The following is a 25,086-nucleotide window of genomic DNA, read 5'->3' as shown; positions in this document are numbered from 1 at the left end:
TACCTTCCACGAGAATGTGAATGGTAATCATCACTATCAATACATCCTATCCGAAACAAATTTCCTTGTAGGAGGCTTGGTGTCAGATTCTCTAACATAGAATACTCCTAACTTAATTCACTCCTAAAGTATAGAAAGTTTTACGCATCTGCAGCACTATACAATTAAAGAAGACTGTTTATGAGATGTATCCTATCAACTTATTACCTGTAAACTCAAACCATCATTACCAGCTCCCCTAACCATTACAGTTTGCTCATACGGCATTATGTTTCGGTACCACCGATAAATGTTTTCGGCTGTCTATTGAAAGGATTAGAATCCTTCCGTCAGGGCAGTTGCCAAATCCAAGCCTCCATCGCGTGCAATGATGAGGGCTTATTATCTCATATAAACTCTAAGCTAGCTGCCAGCTTCAGTTGATCCTAACACTGCTCATCTTGCACTTTTAAGGGCATTGCCATGTCCCCTTCACACAACATATACAGCTTTGTAACAGTTTCACAAACACTGTTCATGACACGACAGACTTGTAAACTCATCGACATTACCTACATTCAATATGTTCTACAGGTATATCCAAATTCTTTGAGCTCTTCAACAACCGAAACTATTCTAATCAACAAGCAAAACTTTAGTCTACCATCAGTTGCATGCCAATGCTACACAACAACCGCATCAGTAGCAAAGTTAAGAAGGCTGCCCCCCACTGCCCTCTCACATGTATTACTCTATGGAGTGTACTGTGTCTTCACTGTCTTGTATCCCAGAAGAATGGCGGATTATGATTTATAGCTTTATTCGGCTACCTGGGCAAAGGATTGCTCCAGTTGTACAAAAATAGCTTCCTCTGTCACGAGCCAGTTCGCCGGGGAATTTCCTTGATCAATATATTGAGAACAGCTCTGAAAGAGGTAAGATGTTTAGACAATTACTTTCGAAGAAAAGGACTTCCCTACCACCTAATGAAAAGCATCTGAGCATAGTATAAACAACTTCACAAGCTTTTATGTTCAAACTGATAAGCACGGTTGACTTACCTGGGAACAAGTATATACTGCAAGTGTCATCCAGTTCCAGTTCTCCAGGGACTGTCTTTGGCAATCATCAGCAGCTCCTTGAAGAAAATATAATAATGGAGGCATTAGCTGCATTTCGTAATGCCTTGGTCCACCACACAATGTACATCTCTCAGGGTCGCCTTCGGCCTGTGTAGCTAGGAGGGGGTTTCCACCATATGAATATCTGAAGGATAGAACACAATATAAGTGATAGGAAGGCAATTGGGAATAAAAAAGCAGAACACCAGCTGTAATAGGTTAGACCAATTTCCTCCCCCCCCCCCCCCCCAAACCAAATGTACAGTAGGAAACATTATAGGTTATACAATATTTATTAAATTCCATCAAATGACGCAAGTGGTACCTGAAACATTGTTCTGGGTTTGCATCCAACCGTTTCTTAAACTTAAGGTATGTCCTGTCTGCTGTTAAAGCTTTATCATATTCATACGCTTCCTCTGCCCATGTTTCACTCTGTACATGGTCATCCTCATCATTTGAGTTATTTTTCATGGAAAGTGATGAGTAGTTTGAACACATGGAAGTAAGATCCTTTGAAGATGGCTCTTCTTGAGTGTATAGATAAAAACATGGCAGCACTACAACAAGCACATAAGCAAGTTAAAGCTAATATATATATATATATATATATATATATATATAAAATAAAAATCACATAATTAATAAAAGAAAATCAGATGCCTCACACATATATTAAGTTTGAAAGTGTATAAATACATCGTGCTGACGAACACCAAGACACATGGTTGTTCAAATTAACAAAATACTAGGTGAAGAATATCCAAGTTTAATTACTGTTACCTTTTCTTTATACTTTGAAGGAAGTATTATAGCCAATCTACATATCCTTTTTATTTACTTAAGTTTCATAGTGCCACATCTTAATATTTGTAGCAAGTTCGGTTTCTTCTACTTTGTGCAATTTCTCCACTGTCACTATATTATGTTCAACAGCCAAGAAGAATTTACAACCCAAAGAAACCATGATGTGGTGACTTTTGGCAAAGAAAAGACACTACCACAGAAAGAGAACAGTACAGGGAACAAAGAAGCTGCGGGACATTAGTTGAGAGGCCAAGGGAATACATGCAACTATAAGAGCTGAAACCCAGTGGCAGTACAGGGAACATATGATGAGATCGATACTTCTAGAATGCATTCATACCATGTATATTTGCGTCTGCTACTTTTTCCAACTGACTTGAAGGTGACAGTTTTGTCACAGGCTTACTACATTCATTTGCATGTGGTTTTTTGGTATGAGATGTGCAGCTCGCAGCATCGTTAAGTGCTTTACTCAACTCATCCAAATCAATATCTTCATCTTCATCATCCAAATCCTCCCACCAGCTTTTGTTTGAAACCGATACAGATGGTGAAGCCATAGGTCTCAGTTCCTGAGATTTGGTACTTGATTGCTCTACATCGCCTGGTTTTTGAAGACGAAGAGCTCGCCAGCTACATGTCATGATCGCAAGTATAAAGTTACAAACATTTGCACCAGCATAACACACTAGATATGTCAGATGCAAAATTGAAGAGATTCCTGAAAGGACCTTAGAGGAGTGCTCCCACACTTTGCCATCAGACAGCCAAAAACAAAAAGAGTACGCTCTTCAACTTGTAAGTCTTTACTTGAAACTGGAGCATAAACCTGATATGAAAAACATAACAAGTATCTGTTCATTTCAAATGAATTCTTCTCATATGATCATTGATTTATTAGTGTCTAGAAGTAAAACCTGCGCAACAAGAGATAGTTTACTTCCACAAGCACCACACTCTAGCAGGTTCGGTGGCAAGGATTCCTTAGGAAGTGGCCAATCCTGTTACATAGAAATAAAACAGGGATCAAAAACTCAAAAGCATATCCGCTAGCAGAACCTGAAGTAGAGATAATCTGCAATTGCTCACAGGTACTCCACCGATTTTTGTTGTATAATGATCAGCTGATTCATGAAAATCATCAGCCCATGGTCCTGGCATGCCTAATAGAACTTTCGCCATCACTCAAACTACTAGAACTCAAAAACAAAAACCTGCACAAATAAGCATAGTGTATTAAACAACGAACCAACAAATAAATTCAAATTCCATCATATGTAGCTACGACACAAGCAAATAACAACCAGCTGAACAGTAATAGCAATCACTAATGATAAATTAAGAGCATTATAAGATGTGAACCCGATTTCAGACATTATTTGAAATACACAACAGAATTACTGAATCCACATAAGTATCATACCCTTCATAATCCCCACTTCCTCCCAATTTATACGAAATCTGTAAAAAGATTATACTTATTTCCACTGTCCATGATCTTTCATTTACAGTAACATTGACTCAAATGAGCCAACAATTAGTCTCTCTAGGCTAATCACCACCCAATTAACAACAAAACTACTTCTTCTTTTTTCCTTTCAAAGAAAAAGGAGGAAACATGTTTATTCATTCTCCTTGGTTTCCTCAGAAACAAGACAAAGTTCATAAAAACAAATGCCAAAGCAATACACACAAATAAAACCATTAGGATAATAAACTCCTTGTATTCTCCTGGTGAAATAAACTGATTATTACAACTCTGAAACTGGACATATGTCCAATTACTCTAAATGGGCATCACATAAACCCAAACCAGGCTTCCTCTGCTTTCAAGAAAAGAACAAAAAAACTATACACCTTGCAGATTGGGTGTAATCAGCAACTATTTAACAGAAACTAATCCCAGAAATTATTCTTTTGATTACAGTAAGACCAATATTAATCAGCAGAATCTGTACTAATACAAAAAAAAACAAAAAGTAAAAGAGGGGCTTACCAACTTAGCTTTGCCGAACAACAACGGCTACAATACTACTGTAACTTCTTGCACTTGGAGCTTTTGCTTTAGTTAGTTTCAGAGAGGATGAACATAAACCTAAACTCCACAAGGAGACTCTAGTCATTTCTCGCATTGAGTCAGTGTCATTTTCGTCTTTTGGTATAAAACCACGTGGCGGATGGCAGGCCGAGTCAGCTCACTGAGTCCATAAAGGAGTCAACAACCCCTCCCGCCTAAATCAGATAAAGTTCCCGCCAAGATTTCATTCTATATATCAAAACGAGAGCCACCAAAAACCTAGAGAGAGAAACACTTTCAGATCCAGAAGAGAGAGAAAGCCATGGCCGACGACGAGCAGCCGATCGGGACCGGGAGGCGGCGGGGCCGAGGAGCCGAGGCGGAGGCGCGGGCCAGCGCCCTGGAGCGTCTACGGGCTCGCCGGCAGGGCGGCCGCCGTTCGGAAAACCCCGACGACCGGTTCCAGATCAAGATGGAGAAGCCGATCTACGACGTGGTCGACGACGACGAGTACGACGCGATTGCCGCCAAGCGCCGGGAGGAGTTCGGCGACTTCATCGAGGACGACGACGGTTTGGGGTACCGCGACGACGGCGAGGAGGAGGACTGGACCCGCCGCGGGCTGCCGACGTCGTCGGATGAATCGGACGGTGGCGACGCGAGGCCGAAGAGGAAGAAGGCGGAGAAGAAGGAGAAGGAGAAGGAGCCTAGGCCGACAAAGGCGACCGCGTCGCTGACGGCGGCGGCAGCGATGATGGGGAAGCAGAGGCTTTCGTCGATGTTTACGTCGTCGGCGTTTAATAAGAGTAGGGATGGTGATAAGGGTAAAGGATTGTCTTGTGATAGCATTGTGGATGAGGTGATTGCCGAGTTTGCGCCGGACGAGGCTGATAGGGAGAGGCGGCGGAGGGCGCAGCCAGCGAAGAGTTTCATGCCGAAAACCGGTGTAAAGAGCGATAGAGTGAACAATAGTGGTGTTGATTTGTCAAGGAGGCTTGAATCGGATCGAATTGTTGGAAATTGGAGTGGTTCTGTGCATGATGAGGAAATGACTAATGATTTGGAGGGTGAGAAGGAGTTGGATTTCGGAGATTGTGCGCCGCAAGATGAGCAACTCGATGATTTTTCGGAGAATGTGGTGGTGCCTGAGAAGAAGAAGAGTGAGGATTCAGTTGAGGTGTTGAAGGCGGAGTCTGTGGTGAAGAAGGAAGAGGTTTTTACTTTGAATGCAAAGATTAAGGAAGCTGAGGATCCGGCATTGAGTGCTACGGCAGGATGGAAGGCCGCCATGACTAGTGGGGGAAGCGGCCACAATGTGGAGGTTAACAGTGACTCAATTAGTGAAAGGAGTTCGGATTTTGATCTGGAATCGGATGGGTCACTGCCCTTTTACATGCTAGATGCCCATGAAGAGTTCTATGGACCTAATATGGGCACTGTTTATCTATTTGGGAAGGTAAACATGAATGAGTTTGATGTCTCAACAGTTATGTTGTACATTTCATTTCTGAATAGTTATTATCTTGCAAGCTTAATCATTCAGACTATTTCATAGTTGAGTTATTGTTGTGATGTAGGTTAAAGTGGGAACTTCTTATCAGAGTTGTTGTGCGGTTGTAAAGAGCATGCAGAGATGTGTTTATGCAATTCCGAACAGTCCTCTTCTTCCAACTGACGAATTGATGAAGCTCGAAAAGGATGTTGAAGAGTCAAGGATTTCACCTACAGATTTTCGAAAGAAGCTGCATGTAGGTGTTTTTCTCCTGTTTAAGCGTGAATATACATAAAATTTAGTTTGTCCTTGTCATTGTTTCTTTTGCCAGTGTTCATGCTTTTCTCTACATCATCAGGACGCGGCTTCAGAATTAAAGAATGAAATAGCCAAGAAGTTGTTGGATATCAATGTAACAGGTTTCAGCATGGCACCTGTCAAGGTTGGCATACTCAATAGTTCTGATATTTCCAATTGCACGTTGATTCAGCTATGAGAAAATGAACTTTGTTCAAGGTCCATAGTACTATTGTGTGCTTTCTTAAGCTGTTGCTCACTTCCTGTTATGTGGATTTTGCAGAGGAACTATGCTTTTGAGCGATCTGACATTCCTACAGGGGAAAACTATGTGCTGAAAATCAATTATCCATTCCGGGTATGTCACTCAATCAGTATGAAATCGGCAGGTTTATTAGGTAGCATTAAAGTGACCTTTAAATCACAAACCAACTGTATCACAGTGTTTTGCTCATAGATATTTAAAGTTTCATAGTGAAGCAGAGACGCATAAGGCAGAATTAGTTGATAATTTATTCGCAAAACCTTTTTGGCTCAGTTTCTTACGCTATTTGAATTGTGGCAGGATCCCCCACTATCAGCCGATCTAAAAGGAGAAACTTTTTCTGCTCTTCTGGGAACTCATAGCAGGTATAAAGAATCAAGTTGCTTTTCGTTCTTAATATCCAATGTATAACTCGTAGGTTCTTCCTTTTGTGTTCATGTAATAATTCTTGGCTTGTATTCTACATGTAGGTGGATTCTGATTTTAGGAATAGTTATCGTACTATAAATTATTCTTTAGAAAAAAATAACAAAAAACTTAACACCTTGCATCATGCAGTGCGTTGGAACTTTTTCTTGTTAAAAGGAAGATAAAAGGACCTTCTTGGCTGTCAGTTTCAAACTTTTCCGTCTGCCCAGCTCCACAACGGGTGAGATCTTCAATTCTCAGCATGCAACAAAGTGATTTTGTGAAATCCATATATGCATTCTTTCTGGTTCCTTTGTTAAGGTTATGTTGTTTTACTTTGCAGGTGAGCTGGTGCAAATTTGAGGTGATTATCAATGCTCCGAAAGATATAAGGGTCTCAGCTTCCACAAAGAAAACTGTAGATATCCCTCTAGTGGTCGTTGCTGCAATAAGTTTGAAAACTATTATCAATGAGAAGCAGAATGTTAACGAAATTGTCTCTGCATCTGTCGTCTGCTGTAACAAGGCCAAGGTTAGACCTAAAATAATTTACACTGCTGTTTGTTTTGGCGATTATTTAGTTGACTTGTTGGTATTCACATGTATTTGTACTGTGTACCCGACTTTTATAACACATCATCTCATAAATTCTTATTCATTGCTTCTATTTTGCTAATTTACATAATACATATTTTAATTTGATTTCTAATACAGTGCTGTCTGGTCTTTCTAGATTGACGCTCCCGTGAAGGACTCAGAATGGAAGAGCCCTGGTATGCTGAGCCACTTTACTGTTGTCCGTAAGCTTGATGGAGGCATATTTCCCATGGGATTTACTAAATCAGCTGGAGATAAGAATTCTAAAGCTGGATCAAATGTCTTGAGCATTGAGGGCAGGTGGTAACACTTGCTTACGTTGTTATCAGTAAACCATTTCCATTCCAATCTTGAAAATTTATAATTATCCGGTTTTTGGTCCTGCAATTAAGTATATTTAATTTTTTTTTGCAGTGAAAGGGCTCTGCTAAACCGTTTGTTCATTGAATTATACAAGTTGGATAGTGATGTTCTTGTTGGACATAATATATCTGGATTTGATTTGGATGTTCTTCTCCACAGAGCTCAGGTGGGAACACTTTTGGCTTTATTCCAAGTACTTAACATGCATTTCATATTAATGATCTGTAAGCATGATAAACAAGGAGAATTATGAAAGCATTGCATAATCATATTATTCATATATCTATACTATATGAATTATCAAGCAAACAGGCTTTGTTTGCCAAATCTGATTTAAAAAAAAAACTTTTTTACCCCCAAATATCAAAAAACATTTAGTACCTTTTAATGTTCTGGGATAAATATATCAAATTACATTTGAAAAACTTAGATAAAAAGAAAAAGAATAAAGAAAACAATCCTACCTGCAACTCGTAGGTAGTTTTCCCACACTTTTCTCTTCCCCCACCCCCACTTTTCTCTCACATTCGTCTATCTGTTCACATTGGAATTTAAATAAAATAGTGAAGCAGTTAATGCAGCGTTTTTGTAACTAGTGGCTATTGTATTTCACACCTAGAGGGTGTTTTCGTTGCTAGTTTATGAATTATGATTAATTGTATCATACATAGCTGCAATATCATTAGCACCTGGAGTCATAGCAAATACCGTTGGCTGGAAGCAGTTTTTGCTCATCTGTATCACCTTTTTCGTACATTGTTGTAAACAAGTTGGAAAAATTCGTAATGCAACTTTTTGTAACAATTTATGACCTTCCACTTTATTAAATGTCCAATTCTCATATTATGTTTTTTTTATATGGTTGTTGTATGGGTTGTCCTTTGATAATAAATAAGAATCTGCTGAATTGTTGATTAGATATGTATCCGATTATCTGCCAATTCCATTATCGTAGTAACCCTGGTCCCGAATTAACTGATTTACTATTAAATATGTTGTCATTATCGTACTTTGTATGCACACAATGAGCTGCCATTTCCGATAGAGATATAAGATGTTCATGTTTTGCAGGTTTGCAGAGTGCCAAGCAGCATGTGGTCCAAAATAGGCCGCCTCAAGCGTTCTGTGATGCCTAAGCTTGCAAAAGGAAGCAGCATTTTTGGCTCTGGAGCAAGTCCAGGGATCATGTCCTGCATTGCTGGTAGGCTGTTGTGTGATACATACTTGTGTTCCCGTGACTTATTAAAGGAGGTAAGGTACTTGTGTTGGACGCCTATGCACATAAATGAATATGTGTGGGTTTTTTTCCCACAGTTCACAAAATAATAATATGAAAGGGATTCTCAGATACATTTTGTTGCTCTTCCAGGTCAGCTATTCTTTGACACAACTTGCACAGACTCAGCTGGGCCAAAACCGGAAGGAGATCACACCACAGGATGTTCCTAGAATGTTCCAAAAATCTGAGTTTCTCATGGAACTTGTATGTCTGCATGCTTGCTTTGATTACTGTTTAGGGTTCTATGTGTAACAAGAAAATGTCATTGGATATATACTTTTGGAAATGAGTGTTATCGTAGCTTTGTTGTGCATGGATGGTGGCTTAATCATTTTATCATCAATAGATGCCCTAGAAAACTAGTTGGAGTCCCATTTGAGCATCGGTAGGTCAGTTTTTTTAGTTCTTTAGTTGCGAGTATGCATGGTTGTCGAAATCTCTAATCATGTTTGACTGGTCCTAATAAGAAATGTAATGATGGAACATCACATTCACCAGCTAGGTCAGCTTTTCTTCCTCCTAAAAACATGTTTATATTCCAGGAGTCGAATAAAATAAATCCTCTTTTTAAGTTGAGGTTTTAAATTTCAATTAAGACTTAGTGCTATGACATTGTTTAGAACGTGGCTAAAAGTCTAAGCAATTCAATCTCTCTAATGGAAATCTATGCTGTGTTTGCATATTTGTTGTCCTTATAGTTCTTTTTATATGTTCAGATTGAATATGGTGAGACAGATGCATGGTTGTCTATGGGACTCATGTTTCATTTAAGTGTTCTTCCTCTCACACGTCAGCTGACTAATATAAGTGGTAATCTTTGGGGGAAAACTCTCCAAGTGAGTCCAAGTTTCTTTTCTATTCCATTTAGTACCTCACTTTAATATGTGGAAGGCCTAAAAGTTTTAGTGGTCTAACGTAATTTTTCCTTCTTTATTTCAGGGTGCAAGGGCACAGAGAGTGGAATACCTCTTACTTCATGCTTTTCATGCAAAAAAGTATATTGTTCCGGATAAGATTCCTCATATAAAGGATACCAAATTGCCAAAACGGAAAACAAATAAGGGTATTGAGGAAAAAGCTGCTGATGAGTTGGATGTAAATGATGTCACTGTTGATAATGATGCGCAGAGTGGTCATGGGAAAGGCAAGAAAGGTCCTGCCTATGCTGGTGGATTGGTTTTGGAGCCAAAAAGAGGTTTATATGACAAGTATATATTACTCCTGGACTTCAATAGTCTCTACCCGTCTATTATTCAGGTTGGAAACATTTCACTTCTGATATCACCATTCCGCAATAATTTCTTTGTAAAGTGATGCAAGAGCTTATCGGATTTTTATTATCATATAATTATATAATTTTACAGGAATACAATATATGCTTCACAACTGTGGAAAGAAATTCAGAAGAATTGGTTTCTCATTTACCTTCTAGTCAAAGACCTGGACTTTTACCTGAGGTATATCATCCTTGGATATGATCAATTCTAGTTTATCGTTTAGATCTCAGCTCGAACATTTGGAGCTGTGTGCCTCATGTTTGTTTCCATTTCCTGTTGGAAGTAGTTGCATGTGTATAACGTCTTTTTTCACTGCCTTTTAGTTGCTAAAAAATCTAGTCGAAAGGAGGAGAAATGTAAAATCATGGATGAAGAAAGCATCTGGTCTGAAGTTCCAGCAACTTGACATTCAACAGCAAGCTCTGAAGCTGACTGCAAATAGGTTAGTGTTTGTTCTTATGGGCCACTTAATGTCCTTGCCCATTGATTACATACTTGTTTTCTTTTTCTCCCGACAATAACTAGAATATCATGGATCTAAATGGCTGGTATTGCAGTATGTATGGATGCTTAGGATTTTCAAACTCAAGATTTTATGCAAAGCCTCTGGCAGAGCTTATAACACTACGGGTAAGAAAGTAAAGTGTGGCTTCGCTTCAAAAGAAACTGTATCTGGCTGTTAACAAAGAAAGATGTTGGCTTTTGCACTGATTTAGTGGATTGATTCAGTACTGAGGATTCATAACTTTTATTCAGGGAAGGGAGATTCTACAAAGTACCGTGGATCTTGTTCAGAACAATTTGAACTTAGAGGTCGTTTCCTGTGTATCATACTACAAGTAGTGTATTATCTTAGAAATCAACATCTGCTTTATTCAATTGGCTGTTTAAGATTTAGCTTTTAAAAGATGTGCCATTCGTTTTATTTCATCTTGCAGGTAATTTATGGTGATACGGACTCAATAATGATTTATAGTGGGCTGGATGATAGTGCGAAAGCAAAAGCAATTGCTGTGAAAGTAATTCAAGAGGTAAGTTTAAAATTATGTTGGAGTATTATCTAAATGAAATGTGGTCCTTAATGTTTAATCCAAGAAATTTCTCTATTTGAGGATTTCAATTAAGAAGAATTATATTCCATTAAAATTCGGGAATATTCCCTTGGAGAAGTCTATTCCTAATTATGCTTGGAAGCCGAGAGTGCTTGAAATCCATTCTTACAGACAATTGCGATAACTTTCAAGACAACTAAAAGCTAAAACTTTTCAAGTGGATACTTTAGCTCCAATAAAGCTACCTCATCAAGAGTGCAACTATATTCTTTTTCATAGGTACATTGCTTATCTACTGTATGAGGTTTGATTTGTACTCTTTGGATCTAGGTTAACAAGAAATATAGATGTTTAGAAATTGATCTTGACGGCTTGTACAAGAGAATGCTGCTTCTCAAGAAAAAGAAATATGCAGCTGTGAAGGAGCTGACGAAAAATGACAAAAAATATGAGGTAAAGGAAAATCTTCCAAATTTGTTTGATCTCATGCTTTCTTTGGGAATACAAAAATAATATACTTTATTGCAGGTTATTGAGTGTAAGGGCCTTGATATGGTACGTCGGGACTGGAGTTTACTTTCAAAGGAAGTAGGAGATTTCTGCCTAAGTCAAATTTTGTCAGGAGGGTATGTCTCAATTTTTTTCTTCTTTTTGTTTTGTTGATGTTGCCATGTCAGCCATCTGATTTGGTGCTTAAGTTGATAGTCTGACTCATTCCACGCTCTTATGTTCACAGGTCATCTGAGGATGTTGTTGAATCAATTCATAACTCTCTTACCAAGGTGATTCCCTGGTTCCTTTCATCTTCATCATCCTTAAAGAAAAAAAAAATCTTATTAGTGCACTACATCATTATTTTGGTACTGTTCATATCAATTTGAACCATTTTTTAAGTTAGTAATTTCTTTTAAATGTTCTACAGGTGCAAGAGGACATGAGAAAAGGACAAATTGCCCTTGAGAAATATATCATCACCAAGACATTAACTAAACCACCAGAAGCCTACCCAGATGGCAAAAACCAGCCACATGTTCAAGTGAGTTCAGGAAGCTTATGCCCAGTAGTCATTGATACAAGTCCATCGAGCGTTTTTTTTTTCATCTGTCTGATCTTTTCCACATTTTCGGAAACATCTAGGTGGCACAAAGATTGAGGCAAAGTGGTTACTCTACTGGTTGCTCTGTTGGTGATACAGTCCCTTATATTATCTGCTGTGAGCAGGTTTGGGATGCTGTAGTCTGTTCTCTTTGGAATGAGAATTTATTAAGCCTCTTTCTGAATTTTGACTGGTGTTGTTCATCATGTAATGCCTCATTCTCACTTTCTTTTGGACAGGGCGTGAATTCAGATAATTCAACTGGGATTGCTCAACGTGCTAGACATCCTGATGAACTAAAACAAGATGGAAAATGGATGATTGACATTGATTACTACTTGTCCCAGCAGGTATTTCCTTATTCATTAGCTATGTTTGAAAACTTCATAAGTCATAACATTTGCACAGTACATTATGTGTTTTTCTTGATATTTTCTTTTATTTGCAGATTCATCCCGTTGTATCACGACTTTGTGCTTCAATTCAGGGTACCAGCCCCCAACGTTTGGCTGATTGTTTAGGGATCGACTCATCTAAGGTAAAATTATCTCTTCCGGTCGGTGCTGGAAGTACTTAGCAGGATTTTCACTCTAATGTACTTTTTTCAATGGAAAATTTCAGTACAAAGTTCATTCAAGTGAAGGTGTCACAAATGAATCTTCCAGCTTGTTCTTTTCTGTTGACGATGAAGAGAGGTAACACTGTCGGTGTCTGATGGCAATGATTAACCAGTTATCATGGGAAATCTGTTTACTCTATATTATTTGTCTGGTGTGGTTATTATTATGTTCCATATACTCGTTATTAAAGCTACTGCAAGTCACCTAAACAATAAAGTATAGTTTCAAATACATTAAAGGATGGTTACTTTTCCCTAATGCACATACGCTTTTAATTTTGAACTTACAGGTTCTTTAAATATAAGTACAGTTTTCCACAATCTTTCATCATTTTGTACACTGATTCTTAAACTACAAGTTCCAAATCTGAGTAAGCTAGCCTAGGTCTCTAAAAAAATAATTGATCTGATGATTGCAGATATCGGGAGTGCAAGTCCTTGATCTTAACATGTCCTAGCTGCTCTGGTACTTTTGATTGTCCAGCCATCTTCAACTCCATTGCCAAGTCAATCAATGAAAAGCCAACAAAGCCACAAGGAGAGGAATCTTCCAGCAATTTTTGGTGCAGATTGCGCTGTCCAAAATGCCCAGAGGAAGGTGATGTAGCTAGACTATCTCCTGCAATGATAGCCAATCAGGTATCCTTTAACTCATCTGTTTGTCCAATTACCACAACTTCTCACTGTAAAAAGTACTTTAGATCTCAAAATGCTTATGGTTTTGATTATCAAACATTCTTTAGCTCAGTTAAAAAAACATTCTTTAGCCTTTCTGACAACTAGTACTTGCAATAATCTTTCAGGTCAAGAGGCAAGCAGAGGGGTTTGTTTCAACGTACTACAGGGGCGTAATGACGGTAATCTACCTCGTGTAGCATTCTTGGTACTAGTTGTGTGTTTTGTATTTATAGCCGGATTATGTGAAAATGTTAAATCATCTTGCAGTGTGATGATGAAACTTGCAAATACACCACACGAAGTCTCAACCTCCGGCTTGTTGGTGATTCTGAGAGAGGAACAGTCTGTCCAAATTATCCTCACTGCAATGGGCGTCTTGTAAGAAGGGTGCGCATAACTAACCTGGTTATGAATGTATTTTTCTCAGATTTGTGTTTCACTCAACTAATTATCTTGGTTATGAATGTACCATTTACTAGTACACGGAAGCTGATCTGTACAAACAGCTCTCGTTCTTCTGTCACATCTTGGATACAGTACGCTGCATAGAAAAGGTAAACTTATTACTTGCTTCTGAAACCATCTCTGTTATGAGCTTGTGTCCTGTGTGTTTAGAAATTTACTTATATTTTCAAATGCAAACTGGATTGGCAGATGGAACCTAAGACCAGACTGCCGGTAGAGTTAGAGTTGTCCAAAATTCGCCCAATTGTGGCTTTGGCCGCCTCAACAGTTGAAAGGATTCGAGACCGCTGTGCGTTTGGGTGGATACAGCTGCAAGATCTTTTTGTTACGGTTTAAACTTTAAACTATTAAGCTGTCTAGATCTCAGCATCAGCAGGTTGAATATACAATCAAGTTCTGTATATATCGTACACAGATGTATCCATCAGCATTACAAGTTTTCAACTAGTAAAGTAGTTTATCAGTCTCATTATTTATGTTAGATTTAATAAGTTTTGCTCCATCCTCTCTAATCATATGGCATGGTTGATTAACCTCGATCACCACAACCATTCAGATTGTGACACTGCCACTTGATTTGTTGGGTATTTCTTTGATATATGTATATAAATGTATTGCTGATCAAGGGAATGGGAAGATGTAGAGCTATAGGCCTATTCGGCAAGAAGACTTGCATTCTCTACACACTAGAACCTCCATCTCTTTTGGACCATTCCATATGATAATCATATTGTAAACATACGCTACCCAAGCGGTAATCTTACCCTGACTTCGCTTGAGGAATAGTGTAATATGAGTTGCTCGATTAGTTCATAGATTTAGAGAATCTTCCAAATCAAACTCTAGGATTTGGAGCTGATGGAGCCTATTGTCTTTTTTTTTTGTCCTGGTAACAACAATGTTACAAGCACCCGACTCGAATAAAAAGACAACAATATTAATTGATTTAATCAAATAAAAATAATATTAAAAAATAAAGTTTTACTCTCCTTTTGGACAGTGTTTACATTTTACTTGTTACCACCCTTCAATATCAATTAATTGACGCACTCGAACGCTATCTCCAAAAACAAAAAGCTTCTCTCATTTGTTCCATAGCCTTCTCTCATTCTTCTCTTTCAAGATTCGCATAAAGGTCAGTTTCATCGCTCCCCAGGCTTCTTTTGTTCGCTTCTGTATCTGGGTTTTCTTTTTGGTTTGAGATGGTCTCATGTTTTTGTTGCGTTTCTGAATGATCGTCTTCTGGGTCGTGTTATCTTAACATTGGTTGTAAAATGAGTGCGTTTTGGGTTACCCCGTTCCTGTCTTTGATTTGATTTGTTGCGATTCATTGTTATGCTCTGTCAATCTGTTATTGTATATTTGTTGATGGACTTACAATGGGACTACTTTTATGTTCTGTTTCTTTGTGTTTCTGCCGTTATTTATTTGCTGAAGCTTTATGGATTGGTGCTTTATTTATATGCACGTTGTGTAGGATTTTGTTGCATATTGGTGATAAGAACCTTCGTATTCGCGTTCATAATTCTGTCTGGATTCAATATGCATGGATAGAGACAGTGTTTGAAACATGTGTGTATATCGAATGCCGGATAAGGTGTTCTGATAAGGGAACATTACTGGCTGGTGGGGATCAGGCGGTACGATTTAAAAGATACATCTTTTCAGTCGGGCTTGTGCTAATTAGGAGTTTGGAGATGAGTCTCGTGAATTGAATGGATATATGTCGATTTGCCTTGCATAGTTACCCGCATTATCTCCCACCTTTATCAAATCTCATCAAGCCTGCTATTGTGTTGTCATCCTCTTCAAGCTGCCGTCCTAGACTAGCTAAGTTGGCACAACTGTCACACAATTACTCAAATCCAACTACTAATACTAGAGTGAGCTGTGCCGCCTCCTATTCTTCATCAGCATCCTCGTCAATGGAAGCCCCTCCCGAAGGTTATAGAAGGAATGTTGGTATCTGCCTCATCAATGATTCGAAGAAGATTTTTGCTGCTACGAGGTTGGACATACCTGATTCCTGGCAAATGCCACAGGGTGGCATTGATGAGGGTGAAGATCCAAGAAATGCAGCAATCAGGGAATTGAGAGAAGAGACAGGAGTTCAGTCAGCAGAAATTCTTGCAGAGACACCTCATTGGTTGACCTATGATTTCCCGCCAGAAGTTAGAGCAAAACTTCAGAGACTGTGGGGATCAGATTGGAAGGGCCAAGCACAAAAGTGGTAAGTCACAGGATTCAGAATTTATTTCATGTTGTCTAGCCTGTAATTGTTTATACGTTACCCTGGGACAAACTTAGATGCTGGTTTTAGCTACAAAAAACACCTGTTGTCAGCTTTAATCATTGATGGTAGTTTAACCATATAAGCATACTGTCATTTCTTTTCTTTTTCTCTTTTTAAAGAAAGCATACTGTCAATTTATGAAAGTAGCTTTTGTGTGTAAAAGTTAACCATGTCAAAATTTCTGCTTCATTCAGCAGCAAAGGATGTTATGCTAAATCTTTCATACATGTATGTGGAATTCACAGGTTTCTTTTTAAGTTCACTGGGAAGGATGAAGAAGTCAATCTTCTTGGTGATGGCAGTGAAAAACCTGAGTTTGGCGAGTGGTCATGGATATCACCAGAACAAGTAGTTGATCTTGTGGGTTAACCTTACTTAACTCTTTTTTTTAATGCCTACTATAGATTGTGAACAAATCTAGTATGTGCTCTATAATATAACATTCACTCTTTGATCTTCTTTTTCTGCAGGCTGTGGATTTTAAGAAGCCTGTTTACAAGGAAGTTTTTGCGGTTTTCGCACCCTATTTTCAATAAACATTAGGTTCTGCAATATCAGAAGGCTTGTTCCTACCGGATATGACATTATGACATCCATGTTACACACTTTGTGCAGAAATTAAATGGCGTACTCTTACTTTCATTCATTTCTTGGACTAGAATTATGCCTTTGTTTTGTTTGAATCACGTTTTATCTACATATATTTTACTTGTGGTATTCCTTCATATAGATGTTATGCCCCTTTTAATAATTGTTGGTCATATTAATCATGATAAACCACTTTTCTGCTGGCTGCACTGATCCTTGTTGCTTGTATCTAAATTCGAAAGAATTTGACTCATCATACTAAACATAAGCCTAGTGTCATCAACATCTAAGATTTGATTTGAGTGAGTGTTGGCAATCTCTTGATATGTGTACAATAAGTGGCTTGCGTCCATGTTGCAAGTACTCCAACCGTTGGGAGCAAGTTTCATAATGCAGACACACTGATTTGCGGACTTGTTTTGTTAGACGGGCTTTGCATTACAAAGACCAGGAAACCACTACCCTTGTAACTTCCATCTGAGGTCTCATTCACTAACTCATATGTAAGCTTCTACTGCAGCCATAATATCAGATGTTCAGACTTTGAAATGCTCTTGGTCACTAGATCTAAGAGAAGTATATATAATCAGTGAATAAAGTAATTACTGTTGTTTTTCTGCAAGAAATTATGTGTTATTCTCTTGTCTCTGGATCTCTGTTCTATAATTGTGCGTGCATCTTATAGAAGAGTTAGCGCAGGGAACAGAGAGAATAGGTTTGTCTTTCAGACTCATGCATGTCAGCTTTAAATTTTAGCGTCTTCCTCCAGATACTGAGGCACTTGTCCCTAGCACCGGGGATTCTTTCGTGTATGTTTCTCTGCATTTCCTAATGGGGTCGTAGACAACGCCAGTTGTGTGAGGGAGACCTGAGACCAATTCGGAGTAGAGGAAGTTCAGAGGTAGTATCGGTCAGGAGAGGGCCGTCCGGCAGATAAGCGATAAAGGATCTTCAGACACTCCAGTCTGTATAGACTACCATTTGGGGAATGAGTATGATTACCAAATATGAGGGGAGGGCGGGAGAAATGTGTATTCCGAACCGGTGGGATTTGATAATATGTGTTGTCATTTTTGAAATAACTGTACTTCTCCTGGCCCAAGTAAGAGTGTCACACGAGGAAATCAATCAGAATGGAACTATAACAAGTTTACTATGGTTAAGTAGGTTGTTCAGTAAGATCGGTGTATAAACGTGAGATTCAGAAGAGTGAAAATTATGTGAAGATTGATAAGGATTTAGGACAGTATTTTCTCACAAGAATGTGGTGACACTGCAGCATATAAGTTGCATGAATCTATGATACTAAGCAACAATAGAATTGGATAATGCCCATGAAGTAGTAACATAGATGACCCTTAGTCAGGCAATCATTTGAATTTCTTTGGTTCTATAATAGAATTGTGTGTCTAAGGTATTGGCGTAAATTAATAGAACATTAGATTAAATCAGTATTGATTCTCTTGGCAAATTAACCGTAGATTTATACGAGCATTTTGAGCAGCTCATGTGCACCGTTTTTTCATGTGGCTAATGATTGTTTATAGTTGGAAATAGCGTCTATCAATAGAAATTTCTCGACTATCATGCAACTGTTACCTTCTTTTTTTGAAGCAAGATTCTGCTGGATTTCAATAATAGCTAACCACGCCAACTGATGTTGCGGCAAAACTCTCAATTTAGGGTTGTGCTCGCAAGAAGGAGCTGCTAGCCCCCAACCTCTATTATCCATTCTCAACATTGATGGTCTGCTGATTAGCCTTGTGTCAATTCCGGTTGTATCTTGAATAAATTGTATACTTTATTCTTCAAGAAAAGTCATAATAATATTACTGTTCTGATTAAAAAATAATAATAATCCAGTATGTAATGCTTCAATAAAAAATTTCTCCACGATAGGATGTACGAGTGCAAAACTAATATAGTAGTAAAGTATCTTCTATAATTATAGAGAAAAATTAACTAACACAAACAAGGAAAAATAATATCTAGTTGGTTCTTGCATTCACTAATTGTCTATTTTTCAGTCATGTCTCATCATGAGTTTGGTATTATTTTCTCAAAAAAAAATTTATATTACAACTTATTTTGCTGGTTCTGAAAATAAGATTTCATTATGCGTGTGTACGTATATGTTGATTTGAAATTAAGGTCTATGAAAAAAGTTTGAGAGATTATTACCATATAGTGAATGGGACTATATATGGGAGGTTCCCAGGTTGAACCGAAGATGTCGGCAAAACGAGGAGGATTGAGGAAGTTCTGAAATATAAACAAAACAACTTGAGGGGCATATGAAATTTGCACATAGACTCAGTTATAGTCTCTGCAACTGCAATTATGTTAGATAGAAATGGCAGATTGTTTTTTTTTTTGAAAGGAGGGCTTGTGACACTACCCTCAAACTTTGATTAATGAAACTGACGAATCTAAGGGGGACATGAAGTCTAAACTCTTGATTACAAATACCTGAAATAATATCAGACATCTCTATAAACTTATATTTAACTAAGCATCAACTAGCAAAGAGTGCACTAGCGGCTACTCTATTTGCTTTAAAATAGTGGTGACATACTGAAAAGATAACTCGACTACTGCGAAGAATAATTACTAATAACACAGTTTTCCCACTATATTGCCGCCGGTAAAATAAATCCGACGACACTCAACTTCACCATGCCACTAGGTGGCAACGACTATTTGACAGAGCAAGAAAGTCACCGTCTACCTAAAGCAGACAAGGCACAAAAAGTTCATTTACAGACACGAAGCCCGACTAATCCTACACAACTAAGGTATGAACTTATTAACATAACAATAAAACACAAACAAAAACCAAACAATAGCAAAATACTTTGGTTTGGGCCCAACGTCAAAGCCCAAACTGAAACCTTATTCAAGGGTGCCAGAAAACAACATGACGTCGGCCAAACCCTGCCAAGCCACACTGCAGCCCATGCCATCGGTCCACCCATTGCATCAATCCTCACCACTCGCCGGAACACCTCCAGCCTAGAAGCGATAGCCAGGCCAATCCATAGAAACGCGTCGTCCCTAGCCTGCCAACACGTGAAGACTCCCTGAAACAACCAAATATCGTGATCAAAGAGCCTCGACACATCTCCTCAGACCCGCACAGTGCCAACAAGTCCAGTCCGACGACGGCAAAGGGCACGCCGCCGGACAAGGACGAGAACCCTATTTTTGTGTCTTAGAGCGCTTTATTGGCAGATTGATTTCCGACTGTCAAGGTGGCGTGGCTAACTTTACCTTATTTAGGCACACAGTCACACATTGATCACCAATCAATATCACAAGTTGCAGTGAACATATAAAGGCAGAATAGTAAAATACTAACAGTTTGACTTTGATTCAGTATCATTTTTAGAGATTGACCTGTCTCTTTCTCTGTGCCTTTATATGGATAATAGCTTTTAGCAAGCCAAGTTCTATTATCTATTTGCAGACATTGGGTGCAAGGCATATCAAACTGTTCTTGAGTGAAGGATACTAGGACGCTAGTTGCGAGTATCAACTTATTAGAAATTCAAAAGGCATGTCTATTGTGCTTCTGGGGCTATATTTGATGTCCAACACCTCAAATACTCTAAAGGTTCAGGTAAATTTAGAAGCTATCTGCCACATCGTTTCTACAACACTAAAATTGAATCTACTTTTTTTTTGGTTAATGAATAATTGATAAACGGGACGAAGCCCAAAAAGGCTGAAAAAATCAAGCCCATATTACAAAAGAAACCCAAACAGCTCAATCTCAATCAAAGAGAAGGAGAAATAAGAACTGCACTGGGAGCAAAAAGGAGTGGAGGAAACAAACCTCCTAATCAAGCTCCATAAGGACATGGAAAACCATCATTGCGAAGTACAAGAGTAAGAGACGGTGGGGGTGTCTCTGACCAATTACAGAGATCCAACATCCATTGACCAGCTTCATGAGCGGCCCTATTAGCCAATATGGGAATCCATTCCCAGGTAACCCGATCAGAAAAGTGATTGCGCCAAATAATCTCATCCAAGATCAGGTTAGTTCTCCAATTACTCCTTTTCCCGTTGGTGTTAAGGTCTTTGATGATTGATTGGGAATCAGATCGAAATAATTGTTTTTGTGTCCCATTTGTATTGCCAAATTGACACCAGCAAGTAGAGCTCTTGCCTCAGCCAACTCCACATTATCCACCACCATCTGAAAGGCTGAGCCACCAATATGCTCACATTGATGGTCCCGAACGATCATACCACCACTTCCACTATTCGATGAGGTCCAACAAGCATCTGTACTTACAGCAAGTCCCTGGCGGAACTGGATGCCATAAAGAATAGGACCGACTACTAATTGAAGTCATTGGAGGAGTCTTGTTTGCCAAGAACTCGAAAAGCGGCCGCCGATCCCAAACTGATAGTCAGATTTAGATTCAATGGAATAGCTTGAAAAACAAACTTACAGCGAGCTTTTCAGATAGTCCAACAATAAAAACTGACGATGGTAAGAGCCCAACTCCTATCTTTCTTGCTCTTATAATTGTTGATTAATCCGGAGAACCATCTTTCAAGAGTAGTGATAGCTTGTTTGTCAATCTTGAGACCAATAAGTGAGCCAAACCAAACAACTTCAACCCACAGACATAAGAGTAATGCATGCTCGATTGATTCATCAGTAGAGCCACATATAGGACAAGTAGGCTTGGATTTCACTTTTTTGGACAGAGCAAGGAATGTAGGCACAACCTTATTGAAAGCCCTCCATAAGAACTGTTTGATCTTAGGTAGAGTGACCAAATTCCATAGAGCCTTCCAACAAAGTGATGTAATAACATGAGAAGAGTTACTTCTAGTGCCATTGATGTTAGGACAAGATGAATGGATCAAATGATAAGCACTCTTGACCGAGTAGTCACCAGATTTAGTATATGGCCAAATGTACCTGTCATTCCCACCCCCTCTTCCAATAGGAATAGAAGAAATACTTGAAGCAATCTCAGCTCGGATAAAAGGTAAAAATGGGCTCCAAATTCCACGTACTACCAACAATTAAATCTTTAACCAAAGTAGGAGAATCAATGGGAATATGACCAATAGTACTAATCACATGTGGACTATTAGCTTGAATAGGATTAGGTATCCAACGATCACTCCATATATTCACATTATCCCCAGTAACAACTTGCCAGTGACCATTTAAAACAACAAAATCCCTTGCCTCTAACAAACTGGACCAACCCCATGAAGCTCTATAACCCTTCTTAGCCAAAGCAAATGAACATTTAGGAAAGTACCTTGCTTTCATCACTTGTGCCCATAGAGAGTCAGGTTCAGTGATGAGCCTCTAAGCCTGCTTTGCCACCAAAGCAAGGTTAAACTGGTGTAAATCCCTAAACCTCATGCCACCCTCCTCCTTAGGCAAACATAAAAAATTCCAACTCTTCCCCCACCAAAAATTCCCCAATAAGGAGTTTAAGCCATCACAAATACCAAGAGGGAATCAGAAACAAGACATAGGAAAAGATGGTATAGCAAGAGCCACTGACTTAATCAATGTCTCCTTACCTGCCTAAGAAAGGAATTTATGCTTCCAATCTTCAACCTTCCCCATCATTCTCTCTCTGAAATAAGCCAAAGCCCTATTTTTTGATCTACCCCAAAAGGTAGGAACACCCAGATAATTTCCCGGCTGATCCATTCCTCTAATCCCCAAAATAAGACACATAAGCCTCTGCATTTGGGTAGGAGTATTCGGAGAGAACAAGATACTAGATTTCTCTGTGTTGATCATCTGCCCTGAAGCCAAACAATACTCCATAAACACCATTAAGATCCTAGAGCAATTAAGCAAAGTGGCCTTCATAAAGAAAAGAGAGTCATTAGGAAAAAATGAATGAGATATTGGGGGGCAAGTAGGGGCAAGTTTAACACCAACAATATTCCTCATGTAGACCTCCTTGGTTAATCTCAGAGAAAGAGCTTCACTGACCAAAATGAATAAATATGGGGATAAAAGATCTCCTTGTCTAAGACCCCTACTAGGAAAAAAGGAGTTGTCAGGAGAGCCATTCAATACAATTGAAAATGACACAGTAGTAACACAGGCCATAATCAATTTAGTCCACTCCAAACAAAAACCAAATCGGATAAGCACCGCTTCAAGAAAGTCTCATTCCACTCGATCATAAGCCTTGTTCATGTCAAGTTTTAGGCCAAAATCATGTCTCTCCCCCGATCGCTTTAATCTTAAATAGTGAAATCCCTCATGAGCAAGAAGGATATTGTCATGTATATTACTTTCCTGAACAAAGGCATTTTGATTTGGGGATATGATCTGAGATAAGATAGGCTTCAACCTATTAGCCAATAGCTTGGACAAGATTTTGTAGGCATTGTTACATAGGCTAATGGGACGGAACTGAGAGGTCTTTTCAGGGTTTGAGATTTTTGGGATAAGGACAATTCGATGCAACAGTTGCAAGACCAAAAAGATACAGACAAGGATAAGAAACCATTGGGTGAGCTTCCTAAGAATGAAGGTCGGGAGAATCGGGACACCTCTTAGAACCCTTTTGAACACAAAGAAGAAACCAGAGAGAGCCAATAATAAAGGGCATAGCTCATAGTCGCAAGCAGATGGTGTTTATTGAAATTTGTCTTCAATTTGACATGGGCGAGGTTGATTATGAGGGTTGTCACTTCGGTTTCTTTTTCAATCATGATCAATGGCAAGCAGGGAAGCTCTTTCAACCCTTCAAGAGGCCTTAGGCAGGGGGACCCCTGTCGCCATATCTCTTTTTGCTTGTGGGGGAAGTTTTATCCAGAAATATCGAACCCAATATCATTTAAAGCAATCTTCCAAGTGTTGAGGTCAGTCCTCAATGTCCGGGTATTTCTCACCTAATGTTCGCTGACGCTACTATTTTGTTCACCAAGGTTACAGTTTCAAATTACAGTGTTAAAGTCAATCCTGGACTCGTATTGTGTTGCTTCGGGTCAAGCTGTTAATCTTGGTAAGTCCTCAGGTTATTTCTCTGCTAACTCTCCTCTTGAGGTTCGCGAGATGGTAGCTGCAGAGTTGCAGATTCCAATCAGTTCGCAGCCAGGGGTCTATCTTGGTCTTCCCACTGTTTGAGTTATTTATAAGAAGAGTGTGATGGCTTACATTCGTGAGAGGATTACCCGAAAGAAAGATACAATGTTGGAAGGCTAATATCCTCTCTCAAGCTGGAAGAGAAGTGCTCATCAAAGCCGTGACCATGGCTGTCCCGGCCTATCCAATGTCTATTTTTCTGCTTCCCAAGACGTTATGTAAGTCCATTAACTCGGATCTGTCCAAGTTTTGGTGGGATTTCAATGAGTCAAAAGAGAAAATGCACTGGAAGAAATGAGATAATCTTTGTAAAGGGAAATTTGATGGTGGCCTGGGTTCAAGAATCTGCAAGCTTATAATGTAGCCCTTCTTGCAAAGCATGTTGGCGTTTGCAAAGACGCCCCCAACTTCCTCTCTCTTGCGCTCAGAAATGATGGGCTGATGGGTCCTCCCTAATGCCTGCAGCTCTTTTTGTCTGTTAAGTTTTGCTTTCTGTTGTTCTCTGTTGGTTTCCTAGCTTGGTTGCTTTTCTTTCTTCTTTCCAATGTTTGCTTCTCTGTTTGGGTTTTGCCTCCTTTAATGAATTTAATTGACAAAAGAAAAAAACGTTTCTAGAATTTCTAAAACGCAGTTAGCAGATTTTGGTTCAATGGAACTTTCACCAGTTGATTGTGAAACTTTGACTGATTTCAGGCATACTAGAGTTCTTCAATCAAATGTGTTCCTTGGGGCAAGTTGTAAGTTTATTTCTACCTTCATTTCTTCATTTTCCTGGCTTATATTTTTAACTTCATGTTTTTCTTCTCCGTATGTTGTATAGAGTTGTATATAACTTCTTCTCGTGTCCTTAAACTTGGGTTGTATGGTCCAATGCTCTTAAACTTCTTGTGATTCTTTAAATATATATTGCATGTATGTAGCAAATTAAAAGAAAAACAGAGGGAATAATAGATTTCAAGATATGCTAGTTCAGTACCCTGTCTATTATGGATTTGTGACTGTTGGACGATGTTAACAAGCTTCAGGTGCTTCCAAAAATTGAATTTTAAAATATGGGTATTTCACTTTAGGAGCCATAAACTTGCATTGCCTCTCACATCCAAACGGGAATTCTGCAAAAGTTCGAATATTTTTCATTAATATTAATATTCTGCTTAGAATTTTTTATATTGAATGAGAATTTGTTGCCTAAATATGTCAAGCTGTCACATCCAATTAGGGCTCGTCAACGGGCCGGGTTCGGCCCGGCCCGGCCCATGAGTGACGGGCCCGGGCCGGGCCGGGCCGGGCCTTAATAAATTTA

At 38.9% G+C, this 25,086-nt stretch overlaps 3 protein-coding genes across 7 annotated transcripts; 2 read left to right on the top strand and 1 right to left on the bottom strand.

Moving 5' to 3' along the window:
• Positions 1 to 282: 282 nt before the first annotated feature.
• On the bottom strand, positions 283 to 3,970 carry LOC126797621 (uncharacterized). Of its 3 annotated transcripts, none has more exons than XM_050524291.1 (8): positions 3,904 to 3,970; positions 2,997 to 3,100; positions 2,825 to 2,908; positions 2,639 to 2,736; positions 2,248 to 2,540; positions 1,426 to 1,660; positions 1,041 to 1,245; positions 283 to 905 (listed from the first exon to the last, which is right to left on the bottom strand). In XM_050524291.1, the coding sequence occupies exons 2-8, from the start codon at positions 3,087 to 3,089 to the stop codon at positions 798 to 800; spliced, it is 1,116 nt and encodes a 371-aa protein (XP_050380248.1). In that variant the 5' UTR covers positions 3,090 to 3,100; positions 3,904 to 3,970; the 3' UTR covers positions 283 to 797. The 3 variants fall into 3 exon arrangements, with proteins under 3 accessions (XP_050380248.1, XP_050380257.1, XP_050380265.1); XM_050524300.1 differs by having other exon boundaries at positions 2,997 to 3,097; positions 3,904 to 3,960; XM_050524308.1 differs by having other exon boundaries at positions 2,997 to 3,121; positions 3,904 to 3,948.
• A 241-nt stretch (positions 3,971 to 4,211) lies between these two features.
• Positions 4,212 to 14,286, top strand: LOC126797599 (DNA polymerase alpha catalytic subunit). 2 transcript variants are annotated; one of them, XM_050524268.1, is made up of 31 exons: positions 4,212 to 5,380; positions 5,502 to 5,672; positions 5,775 to 5,858; positions 5,997 to 6,071; positions 6,279 to 6,343; positions 6,537 to 6,627; positions 6,730 to 6,918; positions 7,120 to 7,283; positions 7,398 to 7,512; positions 8,418 to 8,597; positions 8,716 to 8,829; positions 9,342 to 9,461; positions 9,565 to 9,882; positions 9,990 to 10,082; positions 10,226 to 10,344; positions 10,460 to 10,532; positions 10,659 to 10,715; positions 10,841 to 10,933; positions 11,285 to 11,407; positions 11,483 to 11,580; positions 11,691 to 11,736; positions 11,877 to 11,990; positions 12,092 to 12,175; positions 12,290 to 12,400; positions 12,499 to 12,588; positions 12,672 to 12,745; positions 13,089 to 13,308; positions 13,473 to 13,526; positions 13,615 to 13,734; positions 13,827 to 13,901; positions 14,002 to 14,286. In XM_050524268.1, exons 1-31 carry the CDS (start codon positions 4,247 to 4,249, stop codon positions 14,146 to 14,148), a joined length of 4,611 nt encoding a protein of 1,536 aa, XP_050380225.1. In that variant the 5' UTR covers positions 4,212 to 4,246; the 3' UTR covers positions 14,149 to 14,286. The 2 variants fall into 2 exon arrangements, with proteins under 2 accessions (XP_050380225.1, XP_050380215.1); XM_050524258.1 differs by having other exon boundaries at positions 11,877 to 12,014.
• A 582-nt stretch (positions 14,287 to 14,868) lies between these two features.
• LOC126797648 (nudix hydrolase 26, chloroplastic-like) lies at positions 14,869 to 16,751 on the top strand. 2 transcript variants are annotated; one of them, XM_050524338.1, is made up of 4 exons: positions 14,869 to 14,947; positions 15,290 to 16,042; positions 16,351 to 16,465; positions 16,576 to 16,751. In XM_050524338.1, the coding sequence occupies exons 2-4, from the start codon at positions 15,528 to 15,530 to the stop codon at positions 16,639 to 16,641; spliced, it is 696 nt and encodes a 231-aa protein (XP_050380295.1). In that variant the 5' UTR covers positions 14,869 to 14,947; positions 15,290 to 15,527; the 3' UTR covers positions 16,642 to 16,751. The 2 variants fall into 2 exon arrangements, with proteins under 2 accessions (XP_050380295.1, XP_050380289.1); XM_050524332.1 differs by lacking the exon at positions 14,869 to 14,947 and having other exon boundaries at positions 14,962 to 16,042.
• Positions 16,752 to 25,086: the final 8,335 nt, after the last annotated feature.

The sequence above is a fragment of the Argentina anserina genome, chromosome 1, assembly GCF_933775445.1.
Source record: "Argentina anserina chromosome 1, drPotAnse1.1, whole genome shotgun sequence".
NCBI classification, from domain to species: domain Eukaryota; kingdom Viridiplantae; phylum Streptophyta; class Magnoliopsida; order Rosales; family Rosaceae; genus Argentina; species Argentina anserina.
This window is presented reverse-complemented; position numbering and strand designations above follow the sequence as displayed.

Coding starts and splice junctions, on each gene's coding strand:
- LOC126797621 (XM_050524291.1), bottom strand. CDS start 3,089: ATGGCGAAAGTTCTATTAGGCATGCCAGGACCATGGGCTGATGATTTT. Junction 2,909..2,996: donor CAAAAATCGGTGGAGTACCT/GTGAGCAATTGC, acceptor TCTATGTAACAG/GATTGGCCACTTCCTAAGGA. Junction 1,246..1,425: donor AACCCAGAACAATGTTTCAG/GTACCACTTGCG, acceptor TCTATCCTTCAG/ATATTCATATGGTGGAAACC.
- LOC126797599 (XM_050524258.1), top strand. CDS start 4,247: ATGGCCGACGACGAGCAGCCGATCGGGACCGGGAGGCGGCGGGGCCGA. Junction 10,345..10,459: donor CTGAAGCTGACTGCAAATAG/GTTAGTGTTTGT, acceptor CTGGTATTGCAG/TATGTATGGATGCTTAGGAT. Junction 11,581..11,690: donor AGTCAAATTTTGTCAGGAGG/GTATGTCTCAAT, acceptor TTATGTTCACAG/GTCATCTGAGGATGTTGTTG.
- LOC126797648 (XM_050524338.1), top strand. CDS start 15,528: ATGGATATATGTCGATTTGCCTTGCATAGTTACCCGCATTATCTCCCA. Junction 16,043..16,350: donor AAGGGCCAAGCACAAAAGTG/GTAAGTCACAGG, acceptor TGGAATTCACAG/GTTTCTTTTTAAGTTCACTG. Junction 16,466..16,575: donor CAGAACAAGTAGTTGATCTT/GTGGGTTAACCT, acceptor CTTTTTCTGCAG/GCTGTGGATTTTAAGAAGCC.